The following is a 26,186-nucleotide window of genomic DNA, read 5'->3' on the forward strand; positions in this document are numbered from 1 at the left end:
AAGAAAACCCAAAAATATTTTTCCACAAATTTTCACCAAAAAAAATTCGAAGAGTTTCAAAGCATCTTTGAAATTTGAATAGAGAATCAAAATGAATTGACTTGAATAGAACTGGAAATGAATGATTTTCATCAAAAAATCAACACAATGAGCAAAAAGTGTATGAATTACAATTGAAGTGTCAAGTTGCCAATTGATTTTGTTTGCCTTTCACTGACATTGTTGAAATGAAAACAATCAAATGTTGATATGTTTTTGTATCAACATCATTACATTTGAAAGTGTAAAAATAAGTTACAGACAGGAGAAAGTTTAAAGCTTGTCTGACCAGTTGTCAGGTTAAGCTGGCTTCCTTGATTAACTGTTAAACCAGAGCAAAGGCTGCATAATATTCAAAAATAAACTAACCAAACAAGTATCAAAACGCACATCATCATCATTATCTTCATCAACATAATCATCTAAATCGTCATTATCATGCTTTTAAAATAACCATCAACTTTTCATGATGATCATCTAATAGTGCAATATAATATTATATTAAAGTTGGGTTCCACTTCCGCTTGAATCAAAAGCCCGTCAAAGCGTAACATCGATGAGACCAAATCAACGAAAAGTGAACCTTTTTTTTCATCAACTTTTTCTTCTTTTCTCTTCCTTTCTTTTCCTTTTCTTTTCTTAAAAATAACTTTTGTTGTTTTCATGATGATAACGATGATGATCATTCCAGTCAAGTAAGACTCTCACTGATTACCTGTATTTTCAAACTTTCAGTTTTCCGTGAGTCGATTGGAGAGACTTGGCTAAAACTGAACCAACTTTACTTCAACCATATTCATCTAAAAACTATGCGACCGTCCAATTGATTTAATTTTGCGAGTTTATCTTTTTCGAGTTTTAATTTTGTTCCAAGTGTCTAATCATGGTTGTTGAAATAAAGACGACGACAACTGCAAATCTTCCCGATTTACCAACCATCAAGATTAATAAGGTCATTGGTTCACCTGTGGATCAACCAATTGCCATTGATGCCAATCAAGATGAACCGTTAACGTGTTGCTCCAAGTTTAAAGCAACAATTGAATTTATCATTTTTGATATTCGCTGGATTCAAGTGATTTATCATTTAACATTGATTGGAGCAACTCTTTATGGTATAACAAAAGATGCAGTTTTTTTCTCAACAAATTATCACAACACTTCAAGCATCATCCCAATGCTTTATACTTGGGCTTTTGGTAAGTGGATAACATTAAACATAAAATCAAAGTCTGACTAGCCATCAACCAACAACCTCAACCTAAAGGTTCAACCTTTGCCCATCACTTGAAGCCTTTCCTCGGCTTCCAGCCAGTGACACTTTTAATAGCATAAAGATAAGATTAAACTTTTTCCTTCTAATCTGATTAGTTGATTAAATATTATCCATTCAAAGTGAAAGTCAAATGTGACAAGAAGAGTTAATCGTTAAATTGTATCTTAATCAATGTTAAGTTAGAAAGATAACGAAAGACTTGACTGTTGGTGATGTCGATGTCGATGATTATTGTGTCTGCAAAAAAAAAGAGGAAGATGAGGTTAGTTAAGAGACAGGGAACAAAATGAAGAGCAGATAAAGAGAAGAGAACAGTTGAAATACATTAAAAGGTTTACCTGAAGGCTTTTCATCTCACATTTTTACTCCTTTGCCTTGTTAATATGCTTCTTACCTAGCTATTCCCCTTCATCCTTATCATCCTCGTCTTCCTCATCGTTTTTTTCTTCCTTCCAGTGACTCCTTATTACTCCTTTGGGATCCTTTTTTGTTTTGTTTCAACGATAAAACTCTGAGGATACATAAAAAAGAGGAGAAATAAAAGTTATTTGAAACAAACAAAACAAAATAAAACTATTAGCATCATCATTAGCTTCTAGTTTATCATCATTCCAATCACCATTTTCATCTTCATCATCATCAACTTTTATTCATTTGTTTCTCTTGCTTTTACCTTTTACCTTCTCTTTTCTGGTCTCTTTTGAAACAAACATTTTCAGGTGTTTTACCTGACTCTTATTACGTTTCAAATGAGATAAAAATTTTCCATCTCAAATGATTGTTATAATAATATTATTGTTAATATTACCATGTAAATACACTTTGATCATTTTTACAACTCACGGCAGTCGTTAAGGGTAATTTTTTTGGCACAAGTTTACTTATCATTAACACTAATCAGTGGAGCAATTAATTTGAAAAGTTAAATTGTATTAAATTGATTTCCATCATTAATAAATTTAACCTTTTCTCATCCTCTTATTAAATTGGTTTTCCTCCAAAGGTAATTCCCATAATTTTGAAATTGTTCAAGCAAATATTTTACGAGACTTTGTTCCTCTTGTTAATCTGATAATGATGATTCCATGATGATTCCGTTTGCAAATTAATATTGTTCCAAATTTCTTCCAATGTAATCAACCATTTGCTTGTTTATTAAAAGTTGATCATTCAGGTGATTAATTATTCTCAGGTTGATTGAAAACTGAAATGCAATACAAAAAAATATCATCAGTAAAAAGAGTTCAACTTTTCTTTTGGGTATCTGTTTTTTTACTTGGAAAGTTAATTGTTGAAATTTTGTTTCATTTATAGAAGTTTCTTCTTTAGCTTCTTTTGCTTTCAACTGCAAAAGTTTCATGTTGATATCCATTGTTGGCTGTTCAGACAAATGATTTGTTGTTGAGTTTGATAAATGATTGTGATCTTGGTTGAATCTCAAAAGATCTGATGAAAGGGTTGGAAATGAAAAAATATTTCGACTCTTTTTGATCAATCACAAGTTTAGACACAAAATATTTTTCAAATGGAAACTGTAGTTGCTTAAAATTGAATTGACCAAGAAAGCAGATTGGAAAGTGATTGAGACGAAAGTGTACTTACGAAATATTTTTTCACTATACTCATGATGACAGGCACATGAATGTATGCAACAGTAGGAAATGTGAAATGAGAAAAAAAAATCAATTTCAAGAGTTTGTTTGTAACATTAGGAACCAAATTGGTGATCCAAAAGATTTGTAATAACTGCAATTAGAGACTTGTTTTTGTCCCTATTGACATTGTTGGTGAGCTGGACAAAAGCAAAAGTAAACCCAAATTTTGTAACAAAAATTGTAGTTTTCTTGGAATCCAATTTGAATGAAACTTGAGACACTTTTACCATTGGATGAGATAACTCTCTAGTGGAATATGTTTTCATGATCCAGATTCTGATGAAATTAAATTTGTTTACTTTTAGGCATTTTTAGATACGCAGCAAAGGGTTCAATCTTTGAAGTTCTTATAAACGAAAGACAATCATCTCGGTTTCACTTCCAACTGAGGCTTTTAAGAATTTAATGTTCACTTTAAAATATACTGTAATTTACAGTTCTTTGCAATCGATCGTCCAACATAACGGGCAAATTTCAGGTTAAATCCATAGCGACTCAGGAAGACGATGAGATACATGTACCAACAGAAGATTTAACTGGAAATTAAGATTCAGGAAATTTATAATTATGATTAAGAATTTATTGACCTAAATTTAGTAAAATCACTTAATGAGTTAATGTTGTTAGGCAGTTAAAGATAGTGAAAAGGAAATGTGATTAACAAGCAACAAAAAGTGCTGGTCATTAAGGGGCTGTTATTTAATTACGATTCGAAAGATTTTGCTTTTTAAGATTCTTACCTTTTACTGGTGAATAATTGAACTGAAAATAGTTTAACAAGGAATTAACAGATGATTAAAGGTTATGAGAAAATCGCTGATTCAAAATTGATTTGATTGCCTTTTTATGGACTCTGTATTTAAATTATTTATATCGAGATACAAAAATCTCAATTCCTAGGTACAATGATTATAAAGGGTGAGTGATAACCATTGAATGGACTGGATAACAGAAATCAGGAATTATTTTTATTATTGATTCGACACTAAAGTAAAGGTAAATAGTTTAATTAAATATTAAAATGATTAATGAAAGAAACTAACAGTTAGAAATAAAGGAGCAAAAGCCCAATCTTATGACAAAAAAGATTTTGCTCAATGATTCAATGATGATTTCAATTATTTACAATAAAACTTCCAATTGGTAACTTTGACCATCAACCATTATTGGAAACATTTTATTTATAAGATTATTAGTCGAGAAATTCAACAAAATTTGGTTGAAAGAGATTATTAGATTGATTTAACCTTTCTATCATTAAACTTTCCCATGTTAATGCATTACTGATTGAAATCAATTGGAATAATCAAATGGTTGAATCAAGGGAATGAACTTACAATTGTTAAAATTACCTTAATTCACTCAACTTAAGCACTGAATCAGCAGTTGATACTTGATCAAAGGATTGGTCTTTTTATTAACTCCATGTAAACATGGCCATCTCATCCTTGTTAATGACAAATAATTGCTCCAATACAACTGTTGGATTTACTGGTTAAGCATTCTGACCATTAGATATTTTCACACGACAATAAAGACACGAATGCAAAGCAATTTGACCATAAAAATTAACCAAAATTCCAACTGAATATCAGTGATAGCATAAGATTCAGATCAAACCAAGAACCATGATTTTCTTTTGATGCATAATAACATCAGTCCATATTACCAACAATCGAAATTTGATTATCTCCAAACTCTCATTTATTTACTAATTGGCATCAAGTGATTCTAACTCTCAATTGATTCTTTACCATTCCCAGGTTTCTCATTGGCAATCTTTGGTAGTATTGGTTTATCAGCTGGTTGTCATCGTTTATGGAGTCATCATGCTTACAAGGCAAAGCTTTTCATGAGAATACTCTTGGCTTTAATGTTTACTTCAGTAGCTGAGGTGAGTAAATGAAAGATATTGCTGATGTTGAATGATAAATATTGCTGAAACTGATTAAAATTGTTTTCCTTCCAAAGAGTACCATTTATTATTATGTAAAACACCATCGAGCTCATCATGTTTTCATTGATACCCATGCTGATCCACAAAATGTGCACCGAGGCTTTTGTTTTGCCCAACTTGGTTGGCGTTTCTTGAAGCCCAGACCCGAGTATAGAACCAAGGTTACAACTCTCGACTTTCAAGATGCTCTCAACGATCCAGTTGTTAAATATCAAAAGATGTAAGTAATAACAAAACCAAAAACGCAGCAACATTAACCCAAAATATAATAGATATTCTGATGGCTGAATTAGACTGATTAGATTACTGAATGGTTTTTATCACGAATTGTAAGGTTCCCAAATTGTAATTATCCCACGCTGATGACGGTGCTTATCCGGAATCTGAAATAGAGGAAAAGATTTAATTACTAGTATCAGTAGTGTGCAACTCAACAATTCAATCAAAATGACAATCAAAAAGTATTGATGTCCAATGAAGACATTTACTGTTTGTGTGGGAGAAGCTGCATTTTACATTACGTTATTATATCATTGAATCCTTTCGAGTTTACTTTCTTAAATCTCTTCTTTCATCTTAGCTTCACCACCAACATTATCATCATCTTCATCTTATTCTATTTCCCCAGGCGATTCCCTGTCAATAAGTTTTTTCACCATCAAGAGTTTACTTTCATTTTAAGTTCAATTTCTCCTCAGTTATTAGTTGTTACCATTATAAATTCACTTGGAAACTCTTTTTGCTCCATTTTCACCTTGTTGTTGCTATCAATGTGAAACTCTAACGTTTCAAGTAGTTTCATATTTAACTGTCAACATACAAACACTTAATTTAGCGCTAATTGTAACAATCTTCGGCTAATCGAGAGATGAGTTAAATTTTGACAGAAAGAATGGTCAAATTGGTCGAACTAAAATTGCCTTTAGAGAAAGCTATTATTTATATATATATTAATGATCTAACAGTTGTTATTTTGTATTACAATGGGTTTTCACAGACCTTCACTTGTCAGATTCAAAGACAATCCTGACAAACCTGATAAGATTTAAATAATTGACATTATAATCAATAAATAATACGAGAAAAAAACCTTTTTTCAAAATTGCTGAGAAAAAACTATTATCAACTGAAATCATGGTTTCATTTAGGGATTTAAATGTTGGATTAAGTTTGAAAAGGTGAAATAAACGATAATGAAGGTAAAGTTTCATCTTTACGTAAGCTGTTTATAAACTCGATCTGAATGCAGAAAAAACCGAAATTAATAGATTAGGATGCTTTGTTTGGAAACAAATGTTTATCCCCATCTTTTAATTCCTATTGGAAATCGGTTTAACTTATTTTATCCTGCCATTTGGAATGAAAATATGGAGTTGGAATATTTTCCTTTGCTTTAACCATGAAGCTGTGTCAACTTACTTGATAATAGAATGAAAATTTACATTGAATTCCAACTTAGTACAAATAAATTTTACTCTAGCGTAAAATAGGTAATTTAACACAATCCAAGGTAATTAATCAAATGATTGATGGACCATTAAAATGTTAATCCATTCACTCATTAATTTCTTGTTGCTTTTTTCATTTCCATTTGCATTAACAGGTTAATCATTTGAATGAATAAATAAAATCATGTACAGCTACCATAATGATCAAGATGTAGTTGATCAATGCAAAGATGTGATCTAATGATAAAAAGAAACGAAAAAAAGATCATTATTAGTTTTATTATTTTCTTTGAGATGATAAACTGTGGTTTCCAATCATTTCCGGGTAAAAATAATGTTGTATCTATTAGATATGTAACTATGATTTTCAGTGATGATGATGAAGATGATGATTATACCTTTTTTTATTTTCGTCGATTCAATAGTGAATAAAGAGAGATCGAGAAGAAAAGCATCCTTTTCATATATGAGCTTGAATAATGGAAATGAAATGAAACTAAAGCTTCAATGTTATAAATTTTTTCACTTACCTACGATAAACAATCTAGAGGAAAAAATAGCAAGATTCAGTCAGGTTGAATATAACTGTATGTAGCTTACCTTTATCTTCATCTTTTCATTGTTTTCTTTTTCATTTCTCTGCATGAGTTTTTGTCAGATTAAGCCTTTTCTCAGACTTTTTTTACTTGTTACTTCCATAGGCTGATGGGGTTTTGGCTTTATTCAATTTCTTCTATCCATCAGTTTGAGGAAGATTGGAAAAGATTGAAATCTGTTAAATCAAAATGAAACGATAGTGATTATGAAGAGGATGATGACGTTATTGATGATAGTTAGTCGAAAAGATATTAATGTAAAAATTGAAGATTACCAAGATAAAGCATGGGCTAAAATGGCATCCAACACATTGATGGCGAAAAACGGTTAAGATGTAAAAGCTGCAAATAAATAAACAAATAGACAAATTTAGACAACCAGAAAAATAGACAATCGAGTAAATGTATAAAATCTTACCATGATCTTGATGCAAATTTAGCCCACAAAGAATTAAAATAACGATTAAATTTTAAACTTACTAACGGCAAGAAAATCACATTTTGAAATAATTTTAACCTAATGACGCACAATTTAACATCGATACTGGATATCTGATGTCAATACTTAATCTTTGGATCTATTAACAGATATTAACAGATACTTAATTTTTGGTTACATAAATTAAAAAATTAATTAGCAGATAACATAAAGAACAGAATTTTGTTTACATCTTAAATCATTAACTAATATGCAAAATTTTATACTAATATTCAACATTTCTTGATTAGCACAGTTTATGTTACAAATTAGCCAGACTAACAAGACTTGTGATAATAACTGCAAATGAATAAGTTACGGTTGTTTATCATTTGGCTAGGATCACTATAATGATTCTGAATGTTAATCAATTTAGCTAATGAACTTTCTTCAAAAAAATTAATATACGAATTAGAATAATTTTTATTCTTACCTTGAGGTAAACTGTTTTCTCCCTTAATTATAGTCAATTGACTAAACTAATGTCTCTGAAATGGTAAATGTTATTCAACCTGTAATCTAGATTGACAAGAAACGAAGAAACAAATTACTTGCCCTTAGATTAATTGTAATTTCATGTAAACCAACCTTTAACAATTTATTGCATCAATTTAACAGCTAGCTCAACAAATAATAAACATGTTTATTTATCTTACACCTGCTTACAGGATCGAAATTACCGTTATTCCAACGGAAAATACAGTTACACTTCAGTGTTCTGTGAAAGCAATACTAGGAGTGAAAATGAAAGGGAAGAGTGAAATTGAATTAATGTACGCTTAAGTGGTAGTCGATGAAACAATCATCTGTGGTTGAGACAAAATATTCCGTTTTCTTATTTTTCCAGAGATTTTTGCTTTGTTAAAGTTGAGTTATTCAATTTTGGCTTCAACTTACATGGTAGTTAGTCTGATGATGAATCGTGCTCAGAATGACAAAACAGATCTGAACAGAAAAGGTTGCTTTAACTAGGTAGTTCAGTGTAGTTCAACGAAAACAAAATCAAATTCTATTCAAATTTAATCTGTTGACTTTCATATTTTTTGAAAAAATAGATAAGTAGACTCATCCATGATTAACTGTCTCATGAAATTGAATGTTCAGATTTTACTTAAAACACAAATAAAAATTTGATGATTTGAATCTAATTTGATTGACTTAACAACTGAAATCAAAACAACAGTTACTTTATTGAGACCTAACGCCATCTAGTGTTTGAATGCTAAAAGATTTGTTGGTTAACCAGATTAAGTTATTCTGGTTAATAAGAGCCTTTGCAGGAATCTAATTATAATTTTATGTAAATTTTTATATAAGTGTTATGTTGATAAATGATCCTTGATAACTTATTTTTTGTGTGTGTTATTTGAAACTTCAAGATCCAATGGTTATTCAATCAAAGTATTAATTATCTGCTGTTTCCTTTGTTCTCGATTCAGGTTTTTCCCTCCATTGGCTCTTTTACTTGGATACGTTTTACCAACGATAATTCCTTACTATTTGTGGGGCGATAGTTTACTCCATGCCTTCCTTATTGCTGGTTGTGTTAAATCTTGTTCAGTGATTACAGTCCATGGCTTATTGGGAAGTGTCAGCCATATGTATGGAAAGCGTCGCTATAATAAAAAGATAACTGCTCGAGATATTGGTTTAATGTCGGTTATTGCGGCTGGTGAAGGTTACCACAACTTCCACCACACCTTTCCATATGATTACACAGTTTCTGAATTTGGTCAAACATTCAACATAAGTAAACTGTTCATCGACTTTTTCGCTTTATTTGGCCAAGCTTACAATTTAAGGAAGGCTTCACCAGAATTTATTGAAAAAGCCAAAAACAAGACTCTCAACTTTAATGAAGTTCCTGCTGTTTAGAGTGACTTTTATCACCACTACAGATTGAGTTCAATCAATTAACTAATCAAACAACTTACTCAATTCAAATCTCATCTCAACTTTCAACCCAACTCATAATAATCTTCAGATTATTCTTGTAAACATAATCAACTCAAAATCCAATCACCTCCATAAAACCCAACATAACCTTAATCCTTCCCCATTATAAACTCATATAATTTAGTAAATTTTTGCTTAATCAATTCAATATAAGTCTTTATCTCAACCTAATAATCAAAACTCATTATTTAAACCAGCAGACTTATATTCTTGATATTGTTATTCAGTGGATATTAAAATGAAATTGGTTGGAATTGTTTAAATTTTAATGTAAACTTGTATATTATTAGTTGAGTTTCACACAAAATCAAAAATATGATGTTAATGGTTTTGGTGTTTCCTATTTGTTTATTGTTTATAATTAAAGAATTGTTAACTTAACATAAATTGTTTTAATTGAAAGGAAGAACATGAAGAAAATTGAAAAACCAAAAAATGAACAAATGATAATATTAGGTTCAGTTGATTTGAATAAAGTTGAACATTAAGGTTGTTAGATGAGAAGTATTATTACTGTTGGATATTGTATTATGTTGAGTGGAAAATGCATTTTTGATTAATCTGTATTAATGATAGGTCCATTGAATAATTTAATATTAATTTGTTGACTTGACAATGATCAAGTAAATACAAATTGATTGTGCCCATTGATAGCTTGAAATGAGGATGAAATAACAAACCAAAGACTGACAGCAAAGCAAATTGAGATTGCATAAATTGCGTGACAATTAAAGTACAATACATTTAAAGAATTGGTTTGCGAATTAAATTAGCATTTGAAAGATTGATTTTTTTGGGGATCAAATGAATTATTAAAAGAGTAAAAAGTTGTTTCCCATTTTTGTGCTGTTTGTCCCATTAGTTGGTGAAACCAGAAATCTGGTTTCAATTCTGGTTCTCCTTTTACATTACAATTTATCGATTGAAAGGGTTTAATTGAAAAGCAGATTCAAATTGATTAACTGTCTAAATTGCTAATAAAAGCCAAAATTGTGTGAATGAATCAATGAAAAGGTTAAATTGAAGGCTTTTCTTGGTGACGATTGAAGAGTTGAGACAGTTTTTCAATATCAATAAATGGTAGCCTTTTAGGGTTGAAGGTGTTTGTCTGAAGTTGTTCAATTTGTTTATTATTAAATCATTTTTACCTAATTTTTAATTTCCATAAAATGTCGACTAATTAAACAAGACGATAAAATGTTAATAAATGGCAATAATAGATGAATTAGCTTGATTACCTTGATTGGAAATAAATAAATGAACAACTTTAACTGTTGTTGGAAAAGAAAAGGAAAATTGACTTTAAACAATTAACTAGCTATTGAATTAAGGTAGAGATGGAAACAAATTGTGTCTTAAAATAGGGAAAAATTGAAGATTGAAATGATTTTGAGCTGGAAATCTGGTTTTTTGGGTTTTTGCTTTTTTGGGTTTCGCTTTGCTTTCTGTTAATGTAAAAGAGGTTTTAAAGTTTGGCTGCCAGAAATGATGATGACAGTGATTAAGCTTGACTGATCAACATGATCATTGATGATTACTGGATGATCTTGTGATGATTAAGATGACACATGATGAGGAGGGAAGTTGATTGCTACTGGACCATTGATTATTTGGAACCAAACAAAATGATGTTTTCTTTCTTTAAACTTTTCCTTTCAACTGTATTTATAAACATTTTTCATTTCAACATTTTCCTTTATTCCTAACATTAAGACTCTTTTTCATTTCGTTATTTTACCATGAAAAATGGGCAAAAAAAAGAAGACGAAAGTTTATGCCTTTTCTTGGTCAATCTAGTCTCGCCGTTCATTTTATTTGATTTATTTTGCAGTTGATTAAGATTAACTCTTCACTTGATCCATCATCTATTTTTGGTTGCCTTAATTGTTGTTGGCTTTCGTTTAATTGCGCGGTTTTAGTTTTTTGCTTGATGTGTGATGTTTTACAGTTTATTGTTGAAATTAAATACAGCTTTTATCAGCTTTTAATCAATTGAACCCGTTGCAATTTATCTGGAAAAGATGAAAATATAATTAGTAAATTGTGGGCAAAATCAGTGAGTAATTCACTGTAAAGTCGTCAGTTAAATGAACAATCAGCTTTGCATATGTTTACGCGATTGATTTGCTTCTAATGAAAAATATTACTTGCAAGATTGCAAAGATCAATTTAGTATGAATCGAAGATCACTGATGAAAAACCAAACCCTTTTCTCAGCATTTCGTCTGAATGAAATCTAAATAAAGGCAAGTACGACAGACTTCATTCTTGGTATGTAAATTTCAAATCATTTGAATTTAAAATCATATTTCACCCTTTTTCTTATTCCAACAAAACTAGAACGAAATATTTCTAAAGATTTGAACAAAAGTGATTGAAGTCTAGCAAAATGATATTCTTATACTTGGAAAACATTAAGTGCATGTTTTGTGCGTTATGGGCTTTTAGTGAGAAGAGTTGGAGTGATTTGCTGTGCTTTAAAGGTTTGCAATCAAGTTTGTGAGAAGTAAACTTTTGAACGTTGCAAATAGAATGAGAACTTAGAACTTGCAGCGAAATTTGTTGAAATATGAAGCAAAAGTTGCAATGAGCAAACGTTAAACTGCATTAGAGCGAATTGTTCAGAATTAGTCGAAACAAACGAGTGATCTGATTAAGTTACTTGTTAGCAACGGGAACTCCCATTAAACATATTCACTGTAGATTCAAACGATTCAAAGTTTGTGCAAAATGAGGAGAAGTTATTCTTCTTGACGCTCCGATCAGGAAGATCAACAAAATTTAAAGAGATTGTAGAGAAGCTTCAATTTGTGCGAGAATCGAAAGCACAAAACAAGCGAATCATTTTTAACTCATCGTTATTTCTAAACGTTAGAAACAAGTGCTTTGCGTTTTATTGGGTCAAAATCTGTTATTGCATTGCTTATTTCCTTCTACTAACAAAAAAAACACTCTAAATCAAGCATTTATTGTTCATATTGTGTCTAACTAGCCTTGTTTTGAGACGTAAATGATTTGTTTTCATGAATCTAAGTAGCTGGTAAAATGCGATATGCTTACATGTAGAAACATTGATTTGAGAGGTTTGAAGAAGATGAGTTTGATTTTAAAGCCTTTCTCTAGCCATCTTTGACTAGCGAAGCGAAAGATTGCGATTGAAATCGAAATAATCAAATAGTCACAAAACCTAATTGATATATGATGGAAAGATTGGTTTTATGCGGTTGAAGACAGTTCCATTATAACTGTTCGCAACAATAATTGACAATCAAATTGTCTTTATTTACAATTTACTTTATTTCTCTGCAAAACCCTATGCTCAACTTAATTTACTGTCAAATGATCGATTTTTCCTTGAAACGATCAATGTCTGCTTCACTAAATTTGCTATACTTTACCTGATCTGCTTTTGAATTGCATTAAACTATCAAAACACTAATTACTGTTTCGCTGCTGGGACGAAAACTCTTGAAATAGTGAAGTTTATTTCAAAGCGAAAGCATCTCAAACTGCTATTTGTGCACAAACTTGAATTTACATTCACTGAAAAACACTTGCAACATGAAGCAGCTAATTTTTCACTCATTTAAATACTCTTAACATTGAACTTTACAGTAAAAGTTGCCTCCATTAACTTCTAGAATATCATTTTGATTGCTTTTCATTTTTATTTCACTCAAACGTTAATATTACAATATATTTCAACAAGTTGTTCAGTTTGGTCGGTTGAGCTTCTCGTTTAATGTTATTACTTGTGCTTTTACTGGTTCTTTCAGTTTTCAAACAATTGAGGTTCAATCATTTCTGTTTTGGTTCTGATTGAAAACAAGCTTTCCATGAACACAATTGTACGTTGATTGATTAGCAAGTTTCATATTAAATCATTTTTCTCTCTTTACAATAGTTTAACAGTGTTTAGCAAGTAAACCAAATTGATTACTCGAATGATGAACGAACTGAACGATGAAAACAGTGTTGACAGTTTAATTACACAATTAACTATTAATAAAGTTAAAAGTGATTAACGGTACAAATCAATGATTATTAACTAAATGATTAACTATTGATTAGCTTGAGCTTTTTATAGCCATTGGGACAACTTTGAAATGTACAAATCGATATTAAATATTGCTAATAATAATGCTTAAACCGAGAACATTTCATGGATTCATTGGTTGTAATCATCAATTGTTGAACAAACTTTCCTTAACCGAAATAAGGTCAAAACTGTAATCAATTGTACCTTAATTATTAATCGATAATCAACTGGAAACACACATTTACCTCAACTGTTACCGATACTGATTAACATTCATTACTTTTTAAAGACAAAATTCCAGAAAAAAGCTGCAAATTTCGTTAGTCAAGCTTCTTTGGATCAACTTGCTTCGTTGCAACCAATTCCAAGTTATTAACTAATCGTAATTAATCTTTTACAACAAACTAACATCATTTACGAAGTTATATTAAGAGCAAACTCGAACCTCTGTTCAATCCGAAACGATTGTTATGTAACGAATCGTTAGTTTTGTAGAATCGTTGTGTTTGCAAAAGGTTACAATTACGATTGAATATTTGATGAACATCGACTGAAACTCGATTTAAATGGTTTGAAATGCATTCTTTTATTGAGGATTCAACGAAACTTCAACGAAACGTTTTGAGATCTTTTTTGATCGAAATCCAAATAACCTTTGAAGATGTTTAGAATTCGTTTTCGAAATGTTTAGAATATTAAGAAGCGACTTTTTGAAATGTATCTGAAATGTGTCTTCGTTTGTTTAATGAAAAGTGAATCAAATTCTTAATGATTTTGTTGGGAGTTAAAAAGCTATGAATTCATTGAAGGTATAAATTCAAGTTGATTTGGTTGTATTTCATATTGAATAAATTTCCATTGTTTTCTTGTTTGCAAAACAAATAAATTTTTTTACATTTTTCCTTTTTCTTCTTATTATCTTTTAATAGATTCATTTATTTTGGTATAACAATTCCTATTGAACTTGAGATTATTGTAAGCATAAAGCAAACACTGGATTCTGAGTTTACTCTGAGTATTGTATTCTTATTGTTATTAATAATAATATTATTATTTCAACAGAATTTGGAATTAGAAAAAGAAGCAAAGAGGAAAAAATAAATTAGTTTTGTCTGACAAAAGGAGTTGAAAAGTAAAATTTCAAAGCTTTTCCCAAATATCATTTAATCATTATTTCAATGGTAAAATACAAAGGACAATTAATACAAATTAGGTTGAATTTAAACTCAATAATTAGTGAAAATTGATTTCGAGCAACAAAGCAAAATAAAACAGATGAAATAGATGAAGTAAGTTGATTGAAATGAACCAGAATGAGAGCTTAATCATGTTGTGGTCATTAGTTCGAGACACAAGGAAAGGTTTTCAAAGGTTTAATATTTACATCCATTAAACGTTATTGGTTTCTCAAGTTATTTAATATCCAGAGCATCTCAAGTTAAAGTGATTTCAATAACTGCTTCCAATTAATGATATGAAATTGATATGGGTCATTGAAGAATGCAATTATTTGGGTTAAAATATCAAAACCCAACTAATAGGCAAATCTCAAGTCTAACTTGCAATGAAATTGGATATTTGCACTATGAGACCAAATCTATGAATAAAAGTAAATCGGAAATTAACATAGATTAAGCTATTTTTGCTTCCATGAAACTTTAGCTACGAAATGCCAAAACGTTTAATGTTAAGTTTCAGTCGATTGGCGAAATTGAAATGAAGGCAAATTGAGCGATGTTGTTGTGTTTGTCTGATTTGTTCTGATCTTTTCTAAGACCTTTTTCAGTCTTTTAGCTTGCCAATGCAACAATAAGAAAATGAGTTTCAACATTGATTTAGGCTTAAATTGAAAGGATTATTTTTAATCTCATTTTGTGAATAAATTTGAACAGACAAGACTTTCGACAATGAAAAGAGTCACATTTCAAAGAGGTTTTCAAGTTAATCTGAATACATAACAAGATTGTCGTAATTATTGACAAAATCGTAACAAAAAGTGTCTGGACACTTGATATCAAATCCTTTTTGTAAACTCGTGAAGCTAATATTGCGTTTTATCAACAAATCCATTGTCTATTGAATGTTATTCAAATCGAGAAACTTGTCAATGAAAACACAATGAGAATCAATATCAATCCAACCACAAGACATCCATAAACTGTCATTGCATTTGTAATTCACTCCATTCCTTCATTTATAAATGATGTTTGGTTTAATTTTGACTCAGTTTAATTACAATAAGGAAATGATATTCAAGCCTCGGGTTGGATCCAAATTGAAATGTCTAAACTTGTTGGAGTAAAAGGTGAATGATTGATGGTTCCAATGATTTAAATGTTCAGGTTTTACAAGCAAAATAATCATTCAAATATTGCACTTGAATCGTAAACACTTTGAGTATTATGAGATTTGAATTGGACTGGTTAATCAATTGAGTGAAATTGATGATCTAAATTGGGCCAAATGTGGAATCAGTTGAATGGGAAACTCAAACTAATCCGTTAAGATGAACATCTTCAATCGACTGTTCAATGTTGTTTATAAAATGTTGAATAAAAGCTTTAAAATGTATTACTTTTGATATTGAGAAAGTTGACATTTATCATATTGAATCAAAAATGACACCAAATTTTGACAGGACAATGAAGCAAAAAAGTTGAAATGAAATGGAAAAGAAAAGAGAAAAAAAACAGAAATAAATAAAGTTGCTTTTCAATTGGCTTAACACGCGAGTCTCAGATAATCTCAATGTTATTGAGAAAAGTTCTGGTTCATCTTCATTTTCATCTTGTTAACCTAATTTCCTTTTCCTATTTTCACATCGCTTTTTGCAAAACCCATTTATTGATTTCTTGTAACATGTTATATCTTTGTATGGTAACAGCTCAAGCAAAAAGGTGAAATGCTGAAGAAAAAAGAAGAAGAAGAAGAAGAAGAGAAAAATGTAAAGAAAGAAATTGATCATACTCATGGTGATTGGAAGATGGAAAGATGAAGATTCAAAAGCAGAAATAAGATCAACTACAAATCTCATCCAAATGCTATATCAGTTACAGTGAAACTCCTCATTGGGAGTGAAAACTCCCAGCATTTGTGCCAGATAACAAGGATGAGGTTAAATATGATTTCAGTTTTGTTTCATTTAATGATTACTTTAAATGAGTTTCTTTGTGTTTAAAGTTGATTAATGGATATGTAAATGAATGAAGAGATTGACCTCAAAAAAAGAAGACAAAAGTTTCAAATTGTAAATCAATTAAATGTTTGTTTTAACAGCAAATTTCACTCATTTTTCATTCCTTTTTTTGCTTTACTCTCAAATCGATAATTAAATTTAATTTTACATTATTTTTCGTTTAACACTTTACTTGCTTTTGAAACATTTGCATTTCAATTGTAAATCATCTTGTCAATGATTTGGATGTTAAATTGAAATTGAAAAGGTAAAGTAAAGGGTCAACAAATTGAGTTTGACTGAAATGAATCAGATCACTTTGGTAGGATATTTGGACAAAATGAGACTGATCAAGATTCACTTGAGTTAATGAGATGATGTTGAAATGTGGACAAACAAAGGGACAGAAGTAAAAGAGAAAAGATGATTTCAATTAGAGTTGGTCAAGGCTGATCAAGACTGGCCAATCTCGACTTTATCTTAATCAAATTTACGTTGACACAGAAACAAAAGGCAAAAAAATAATACAACAAACAGAAACAATGAGATTCTCAACCAGGAAGAAATTATTTCCGTCAAAATAACTGTTAGTTGTTCACTTGTACATTTACACTCGTTTTTCATTCAAACTTTCATTTATCATAGCATTTTCTTTTTTCTCTTCGTCTTTTTTGTTCTTCTATTTGTTCTGAATGTGTTCCACTTTTCAACCATTCAATGCAATTGATAAACTTCATGGGGAAAAAGATGACTCTAGGGTTACCTTTACCTGGTTTCAGGTAAGCACAAAAATGTGAAATCGTAAACCCAATTTGTTTCTAGACTGGAGTAGAGAGTAAAAAAAGACTTATCAACCTTAAATGATTACCTTTTTTGTTTGGTGACAGTTACTTGAACATGAAGATGAAAATGAAAAAAAAACTATGAAACAGATTTAACAGATATTATAGTGAACATAGAAATTAATCTGGAGTTTGGGATGCTCCAATAAATCTTGATAAGCTTGATGATAATGATGATGAAAAGTCTGAATTTCAGTGGCCAATCAACAACTGAAAGGAAAAGCTTTCATTCCAGGCCATAAGACATGAAGCTTTCAACCTAAACAAGTTAAACCCGTTCCATCAAGAGAAACATATTGAAAAATCTTTCAGATTATAAAGTCATCTTTGCATTCTCGTCATTGAGGCCATAAGAAGCTTTCAACCTAACAGCATCAAAAGCAACCTTTTGCATAAAAGGGCTTTTGATCTTGGATTTTATTTTGCATAATCTTACGTGGTTCTGTCTAGTTTGAGATGAGTATTTTAACCTAAGCGAGGCTCTCTTGTCCCATTAAATTATGGTCTAAAGAGGCCTTGTCTTTGGTCTTTCAATTTTCATCATTTTACGTGGCTACTCCATAACGCTTGAATCTCTCAACCTAGCACGATCACTCTCGCTCGAACAAGTTAGCGCTTAAAGAAGTCATTGCTTCGATCTTGAATTTTAATGTTCCTCAACTTACATGATTCTGACACGAATACTGTTTGGCATAGCATGGATCTTTTAACCTAAGCGAAGCACTCTTTCCTCATTAAATTAACGTCTAAAGAGGCCTTTTCTTTGGTCTTTCAATAGTCATCATTTTACATAGTTACACCACAAGACTTCTTTTAACCTAACACGATCACTCTCACCCCATCAAGTGTAACATGAAGTGATGCTCTGCTTATGGTGAATATTCACATTTTTATCTCCAATTCTCATCTTAATTTCTCAGCAGAAACTTTTCTTCAAACTTTTGAATTTCATCTTTATTGTTCAACTTGCAGGATTCTGAGTTAGATTTAATGATAAAAGATGTAACCTGAAATTTGCAAGATTGAATATTGAAAGTTAACTCTATCAATTCATGTTTTAGCCCAAACATTTATTAATGAACTTTTCCTGAACATTTGCCTTATCACTAATCTAGCTACTCATGATAATGATTTTTCATTACCATGTTAACCTTTTTTCAACTCTAGTCATTTGTGATTAAACTTTTATCAAAAATTATTGACATCATTAAGAATCATGGTTAAAGGTTGGGTAAATAAGCAACAACCAAACTTCATTTTTTACCCTGCAAATTTCAGAATTTTCAATAACCATTTCAACAAATAAGCGCATCAATAACCATCAAAGGTACATTTCAGACATTTTAACATCATCAACAGTGTCGAACTGTGTAAAGATGAAAAATTGATTGATATTGTATTATACGATTACATGGAAGCACTTTAATAATGATCAACAAATGTTACAAAAATAGCCATTTCGGCACAAAACGATTATCAGTTCAATCAAAATTTAGACACTAATTGTGAACTGATTTTCCTTTCATGAAGCAAAATTGAAAAAAACCCAAGATTCTTCAGTCTTTTACTTGTTCATCCAAAGAGAAGAAAATAATTTGCTGATTTTGTTCATCATTAAACTTAGACTTGTTCAGTTGGAATTGAAATAAATGAAAACAGGAAAAAACAGGAAAATGATTTACCTTTAGATTGTACTAAATGAAGATTAATCTTTTTTAACTTCCCGTCGTGTTTTGTATCCTCGAAAAGTGGCCTGAATTCTGGTTGCTGCCTTTTCAACATCCGGATCATTTAAATCGATATCGATCTGTAATGAGAAAGATTGAAGTGAGAAAAGGTTAAAAGGTTGAAGAGAGAAAAAAAAGTTCATTTGAAAGTAAATTCAAAGAGATTTCAAATTGATTTCAATTCAATATTTTCATTTGCATGATACAATGGCTTTAATTTGCTAGCAATTCATTTGAATCTTTTTGTCACTTTTGTTTATTTTCATTTTTTTCACACTTCTTCATCTTATGCCTTTTGTGTAATGATATTTTAAATGCATTTCATTTTCATGATTAGTTTCATCCTTTAATTTGTAAACATTCATCAGATTCAAAAAAGTTCATCTATTTACTCTTCAACAATCAACCTTCATCTGGGACTTTAAAAGATGAATCTTTAATTCAATTTGAAACACTTTCAAGGAATGAAAAGAAGGGACGAAAAAAAGTATTCAAATGAATGTCATTAAGTTTTTTTGTCTCTCAAAATTCAGTTCTGGAAATCTTGAAATTGTAACCAAATTGTAGTCCAATTTTAGTATAAATGTTGTTCCATAATCAACTTGATTAATCTATTATTAGAATGACATTTTAGCTTTAAAAACGTGGCCTTTGATGTGACAAAATGCTGTCAATTACTAGAGCATTATATTGAAAGTTACCTTTACTTTTAATGAAAAACCCTGAAACACCCAAAGGATAAAGTGTATTAAAGGATCACTTTTGTTTTGTCTCTTCATCATCTTACTCTTTTCCATTTTACCTTGTGCTTGAAACAACATTTAAACACTCATGACTATCTTCAATAACCTCATTGAACACAACAATGGGATTGATCAACAATGATAATGTGAACAATTTGAGTGATCTTAACAGACTTTAACAGGCAAGAGGAGAAAAAAGAAAACAAAAAAAGCAGAAAAAATAGTGAAATGCTTCATCATGAATCTGAATAGTTTCCGCCTAGCTATCACCATTATCTGAATTTAGATTCATTTTGGGTGGAGTTTTTATCAACGTTAAACTTCACTTTCACCCTGTTTATCATTAAAATCATCATTTCCATTTCTTCTAATTTCTAGACATGAAATGAAGTTGAAAAAGTCAGGATAAAAAGCTTTACATAAAAGCCAAAATGAGAAACAAATTTTCTCGAGCAAATTTTCAAACCTTTTTCTTGAACATCATCTGAATGTAGTTCAATAAGGTTGGACAAAAGTACAATCATTAGGATTGTAACTCGAACTGGAAGGAAAACAAATGTTGACCAATTCAAATCATTAGTGAATCTAACCTCAATTTGGATTGAAATTGCTATTGGAACACAATTCAGAATCAAATTCATCTTGTTAACCAGAAAATTTCCTTCGTCTTTTATAATCTTACTCTTGTGTTGCATATCGTTCTGGGTTAAAATGGGTAAATGTTGGACTTTACAACTTTACTACTTTTACAATTGACAGAAGCTGTCCTTTTGATTAAATTAATTATTACTGTTGACAATTAGTCGACAGTTAATTGTCGATCTTTTAAAGGTGTTGCTATTACCCAAAGTAATTAACCAATATGAAGAGATGGCGACAAGAGTAATTACAATTTTATCCATAAACAAGCAAGACAACATGTCATACAAAAACAAACTGAAAACATTAACATAAACTTTAACCTAAAAGATTTATTATTATTATCATTTTGTCAGTAACCATTTAGTCAAGACAATTAACAATTTAACCACTTTCCAAGCTACAAAACCTTTCCCTGATCAACAACTGATTAACACTTTAATCACTGAATGTTATTTAATAATTAGAAGAAGAAGAAAAAAGGAAAAAACAAGAAAAATTCAACGCAAAACAAATGAGAAAAGGTTTACTACTAAAAATATACAGCAAAGCAATTCTGAGATGTTTTGTTTGCTATTTTTGTTTTTACCATCGTTATCGTTATATTAAATATCTTTATTACCTGAAACAAAATTAAATCAATTTATAACCATTTATAATGAGAACCATAAAAATTATAAGTTAATCACAACCATTGGCTACAGTAAATGTTAATGTTCAACTGTAATCAAACCTTCTACTTGTATTATAACCCAACTGTTTCCCATTTCAATCATTAATGATGAACTTTTTTCTTGTTTTTGTTCATTTTGCTTTGTTTCACTCTTGATTGTAATTCAATGAAAATTACCACTTTAACAACAATCAAGGTTGTCTTTACAAGTAAATTAATTATCCAACTTGAAGACAACAATCAGAGAGACTCATAGACAATAAAAGACAATTTAAATTGCAATCTAATATTGAATGTTGTTTACGGTCAAACTGTGAAATCGGTTAATGATTATTGTTAATGATCAACTCATTTTGCAGTTTAATGAGAATAGAGTCACGAAGGATGATTGGATACACAATCATTTGGTAATCATTAAAATTGGAATAAATTGAAAGCAATTTGACGAGTTTTCACTTTATTTTCATCACAATTCTCATCGAGTTTCACCAAAATTTCCAATTTTAATTTACCTTTTTTTTGTTGTTTGGGTTCATCATTTTTCTACTTTTTCTGGTTAACAATAGCAATGGTAAAACAATAATGACCTTCTGGTTAGTGTTGACTGTTCAGTAGATGAGACATTTATAGTATCATCATCTATTCGGTTCCACCTTGAGATTACTTGAATAACATGGAGAGGTTAAATTATCGATCGTAAAATATTTTTTATAATTATTATTAGCAAATAAATTATCTTCTTCTGTGTGTTTCTACTTATTCAAGTTGAAAACAGTTAAATGTTAAAGTGACATACTGAATGGCTGACAAGTATTCAATCTAACCAATACTGATAATTACATAGGAAAAGAAACACTTAAAAGGAAGAAAAAGAAACAGTAAAAAGAAGGAAAAATAAAATATTTCAATTTTAACTCCCAACTTGAATTGAACTGAAAAAATGCATTTATTATTGTTTTTTGCTTGTCTACAGGGTTGCTCATTATGAACCTGTTCTGGAAGGATTGAAATTTTGTTGGAAAATCTAAAAATAAATGCTTCTCATGCAATGACGTCGATACAATTATGGCAAGCATTTGAATCTTTAATCTTTCCGATTGAATAGTAAACAATCTTTCCAATGACCATTGACAGTTCAGGTCAAAATTCACTTCTATTAAAGACTTTTGGTCAAAGTAAAGATTACCTGAAAAAAATGAAAATCAACTCTTCTTTTGCAAAATCAAATTCCAACTGAAAAATCATTCAATTGTGCAAAAGATTTTTCATCAACTTGATTCTGATCAACTTGGCAACTAAATATTGTTCATCAATTGCAACGAAAAAAAGGAAAAAATAATGATCATTTGATTGAACCTTTTGCATTTCGATTCATTTCTAGGGCGATAAGAACAAAGATTTTATCAGCAAACTCGAACTGATCTAGGATCAAAGTATGTGAAAAGCGAATTTTTTTCAAATTCTAATTTGGTTTGTTCGTTTGCAATGGTCAACCTTGTAGTTGACCTTAAGGTTAATTTAATCTTGCAACTTGAATTTGTATCGATCATTCAAATTGTCCTTATAATGTTGAACACGATTTAAATGTAATAATAGCTGGGAGTTTTGAAACACATTAAGACTTTACCTTTGAAAGTTTTTTTCACCATAATTTGAATTAATGTATTTACATTTGTTTGTTATCAATTTGTTTGTTTTTCATACTTTTCCTTGCTAAAGTATATTGGATAACAAAGGCTATTATTGTTATTACTTTGGGCTTGAAATGTTTCATTTGGACTGGTTTTCGAGTTTTCTAACCATTTTTTATATGCTAATGGTGCAACATTTATTCTGTATTTGGTACTGACAAAATAATAGGTAAACTTGAGTTGTATGTAAATATATTTCCATGTAAAATGATGATGATGATGATGATGATACACATGATATACAAAGGAAAGGGTGATAATGGAGTAGACAATGAAAGGGTAGCCAATAGCTGATGACAACATAACATGTAAACATGATGCTTGACAAACTCTTGAGATGAAAATGAAAACACCAGAAGTTGAAGGTAAAGGAAAGAAGAGAAAAAAATATTTACAACTTTACTTTTCTTCTTCTTATTCTTCTCCTGTATTCTCATCTAATGTTTACCATCTTTACCATGTTATTCAGCTTCCTAATATGTATTTCATGATAGTATACTTTGAGCAACTTGCTTTTCAACATTTATTTTTACAAATGCTTTGAATACAAACAAAAAACTGAGAAAATTTTTCATCCTTTTTATGGTACAAAAAAATTGCTATACTTGGATTTCAAGTGTTAATCAGTGTTCAATCAAATTCAACAGTTTAATATTGCAGTTTGATTAATCTAATTGTTTCGACAATTTGTAAATGGCAAATGAAAAGATTGACTTTGATATGTTGCTTGACTTTGAATGGACTCGAACCCGAGTAAACATGCTTGGCTCAACCTAAGAGGTGTTAGGCTTAGGTTGCTTTGAGTGGATTGAAGTGAACCTTCTCGTGTTACAATAAATTTGACATTTGAGATGAGATTTTGTTTTACTTTTTTGCTGTTTCACTTTAACCTTAATCCATTTTGTGTTTAATGAACAATTAATTTTATGACTATTGATGGTAGACCATTAAATAAATTAACAATTATTTACTTACTGAATCACTTCGCTGAATTTCTTTGGGCTGTTCTTCAGTTTCGGGAGTCTTCTCTTTAACTTCTTTCCTAACCTTGTACCCTTTGAATGTTGCTTGTATTTTGGTTGCTGCTTTTTCCAATTCAGGATCAGTTAAATCGATATCCATTTCACAGTAAATTGTTGGTTCCAGTTTTGATGAGGTTCCTGAGGAGGTTATTGCTGCTGCTTGTGATGATGCAGATGATCCAAGTGATGGTGATGATATGAGTGGATGAAGAATCTCTTTGTTGCCTAATTTTAGTGTTGAAAGGGAATGAGGGAAAAAAGAAGAAGAAGATGAAATATTAAAATTGTTGGAAAATTAATGAAGGTAAACAAAATGACCTAAAGACATTAAAAAGGTAAAGATGATGATGATGAAGGTAGTGAAGATGAAAAGGATGATTCAAGGCAAACTCACAAAATTATCTTTGTTGTTTTTTTCCTTGTTGATGGTGTCTTTTGTTTCAATTGTTTAATATGATGAGGTGGAAAAATGAATTCAAATTTATCCTGTTATGTGAAATGAAAGTTTTAAAGGTAATGATGAACAAGTATGATGATGACGGTGATGATGAGAAAAAAAGAGATACAGATAGAGACAGAGAGAGCAAGAGATTGTGCAAGTGAGTAATGGATAGTAAAAAGGGTTGAAATATATGGTGACAATTGAATCAGAGTACGAAGAGATCACAGGTAAAAATGATATTAATACAGGGAAACACTGAGAACTTGATTCGCTCAGATATATTCGGTTAGTCTCTCTCTCTCTTTCCTCTTCATTTTGTCTTCCTCCTCTTCTTTCATTGTCTCTGTCTATCAAATCTACCATTCTCCCTGTTTCTTCATCACCATGCCAAGTTTCAAGCGCAAACTCACCATAAAATATATCTGCTAAGGTACATCATCATCATCATCATCAATATCATTTTCACCATTTTCATGGTTAGGCCAAAGACTTGTATTTTGCAACCTACAGAGTCACTCTCTCCCCATCAAATCCAACATCTAGTGAGACCCTTTTCACGTTCAATGGATTTTTCTGGTTTTTCATTTTCTCGAATGATTTTTAACTTTAATCATTTTTTTCATTGAAAATACATCATTTATCATCTTGAATAACTGATTCTTGCTAAATGAACTTTTTTTTGTACCAGTCTATTGAAAATTTTTCATCTTTTTTTAGCTTCTCTCCAGTCTCATAAACACAATTTTCATCATCAGCATCTTTTAACATCAAAACATTAATCCTTTTTTGTTTAGTTACCTTTTTTCAATTTATTATTTTTCCTCATCTTCCTTCATCTTTCATCTTTCATTATCATTATCATCACTATCATAATTATCATCCTTTTCCTCCCTTAACATGAATTAACTAAAATGAAACACGCAACTTTGATTTATAATGCCATTTATATGAATATTTAACCACAAACTAGACAATCAATTGTTAAATATAATATCAATATGTTAATATTGTTATATCAATTTTTTTCCTCTCTTCATACATTTCTTCAAGCTCAACCCTAATCAATTTGATTTGCTTTCAATCAACCCTTCAATAGGCTATAATTGACCACTTTTGAAATTATATTTGTTGTTTAATGGCAATTTACAATATTGTTCAATACATTTTACATTCAACTCAACACTTTTTCATATTTTCATTCAAATGGTCAGTCTTTTTTTTTCACTGCTTCACTTCATGTCCAATCGTGATATGAATTGACAATAAATCTCAACTTTTTTTGTTTCTACTTTTCTAAATTGTTGTAATAATGACTGAGGCCTTTTTGTTGATTGCTAGTATCGATTCAGTTGCTTGGTGAATATAAATATGATTGGATTAAATTCAAGCCTTACTTTCAGTTGTTTTGTCCCTTTTTACTCACAATTTGACCAGACTTTTTAGGTTAAAAGCATTACCTTTTGTTATGGAATGACCGTTAAAATGATTAATGATTTCTTCAGAAAATTTAGATTTAAAAGTGAACGTTCAATTCGCCATTTCAAATATTTTGCCAATTCAATGGCAATTTATTGTCCAGTTCAGTCAAAAATTATTTTCATCATTTATAAGTCTTTTTTATTGATCACCTAAATTATTGAGTTTATTGGACTATAGTTGAGCATTTTTATTACTTCATATTGTCCGGCCTATTTCATATTTTTTATTTTCTTTCTATTATTAATTCATTTTATTCTCATTTTGGGATTAAATTTTAATAGATTTTCTATTTTCAAATTTCGCGCTTAT

At 30.2% G+C, this 26,186-nt stretch overlaps 2 protein-coding genes and 2 long non-coding RNA genes across 6 annotated transcripts; 1 reads left to right on the forward strand and 3 right to left on the reverse strand.

Annotated features, from left to right (window-relative positions):
- The first annotated feature begins 3 nt into the window (after positions 1-3).
- Positions 4-9,786, forward strand: LOC107364655 (stearoyl-CoA desaturase 5). The gene is made up of 4 exons (XM_015932087.2): positions 4-1,238; positions 4,734-4,864; positions 4,942-5,147; positions 8,889-9,786. Exons 1-4 carry the CDS (start codon positions 923-925, stop codon positions 9,322-9,324), a joined length of 1,089 nt encoding a protein of 362 aa, XP_015787573.2. The 5' UTR covers positions 4-922; the 3' UTR covers positions 9,325-9,786.
- LOC149093915 (uncharacterized) lies at positions 1,372-3,612 on the reverse strand. 2 transcript variants are annotated; one of them, XR_016198583.1, is made up of 5 exons: positions 2,918-3,612; positions 2,592-2,693; positions 2,280-2,519; positions 1,654-1,826; positions 1,372-1,552 (listed from the first exon to the last, which is right to left on the reverse strand). It is a non-coding gene; the product is annotated as an uncharacterized LOC149093915 (long non-coding RNA). The 2 variants fall into 2 exon arrangements; XR_016198582.1 differs by having other exon boundaries at positions 1,654-2,519; positions 2,918-3,090.
- On the reverse strand, positions 3,962-8,168 carry LOC107364666 (uncharacterized). The gene is made up of 7 exons (XR_016198584.1): positions 8,038-8,168; positions 7,883-7,968; positions 7,390-7,549; positions 7,247-7,313; positions 6,976-7,147; positions 6,347-6,612; positions 3,962-5,310 (listed from the first exon to the last, which is right to left on the reverse strand). It is a non-coding gene; the product is annotated as an uncharacterized LOC107364666 (long non-coding RNA).
- On the reverse strand, positions 9,783-24,625 carry igl (IQ calmodulin-binding domain containing protein igloo). 2 transcript variants are annotated; one of them, XM_089267344.1, is made up of 4 exons: positions 24,351-24,625; positions 23,910-24,181; positions 19,144-19,268; positions 9,783-11,417 (listed from the first exon to the last, which is right to left on the reverse strand). In XM_089267344.1, the coding sequence occupies exons 2-3, from the start codon at positions 24,054-24,056 to the stop codon at positions 19,167-19,169; spliced, it is 249 nt and encodes an 82-aa protein (XP_089123470.1). In that variant the 5' UTR covers positions 24,057-24,181; positions 24,351-24,625; the 3' UTR covers positions 9,783-11,417; positions 19,144-19,166. The 2 variants fall into 2 exon arrangements, with proteins under 2 accessions (XP_089123470.1, XP_089123471.1); XM_089267345.1 differs by lacking the exon at positions 9,783-11,417 and adding an exon at positions 14,920-15,041.
- Between the last annotated feature and the right edge of the window lie 1,561 nt (positions 24,626-26,186).

This window comes from Tetranychus urticae, chromosome 2 (genome assembly GCF_039701765.1).
Source record: "Tetranychus urticae isolate SD_2017Ah chromosome 2, NJAU_TeUrti_SD_1.0, whole genome shotgun sequence".
Taxonomy (NCBI): Eukaryota; Metazoa; Arthropoda; class Arachnida; order Trombidiformes; family Tetranychidae; genus Tetranychus; species Tetranychus urticae.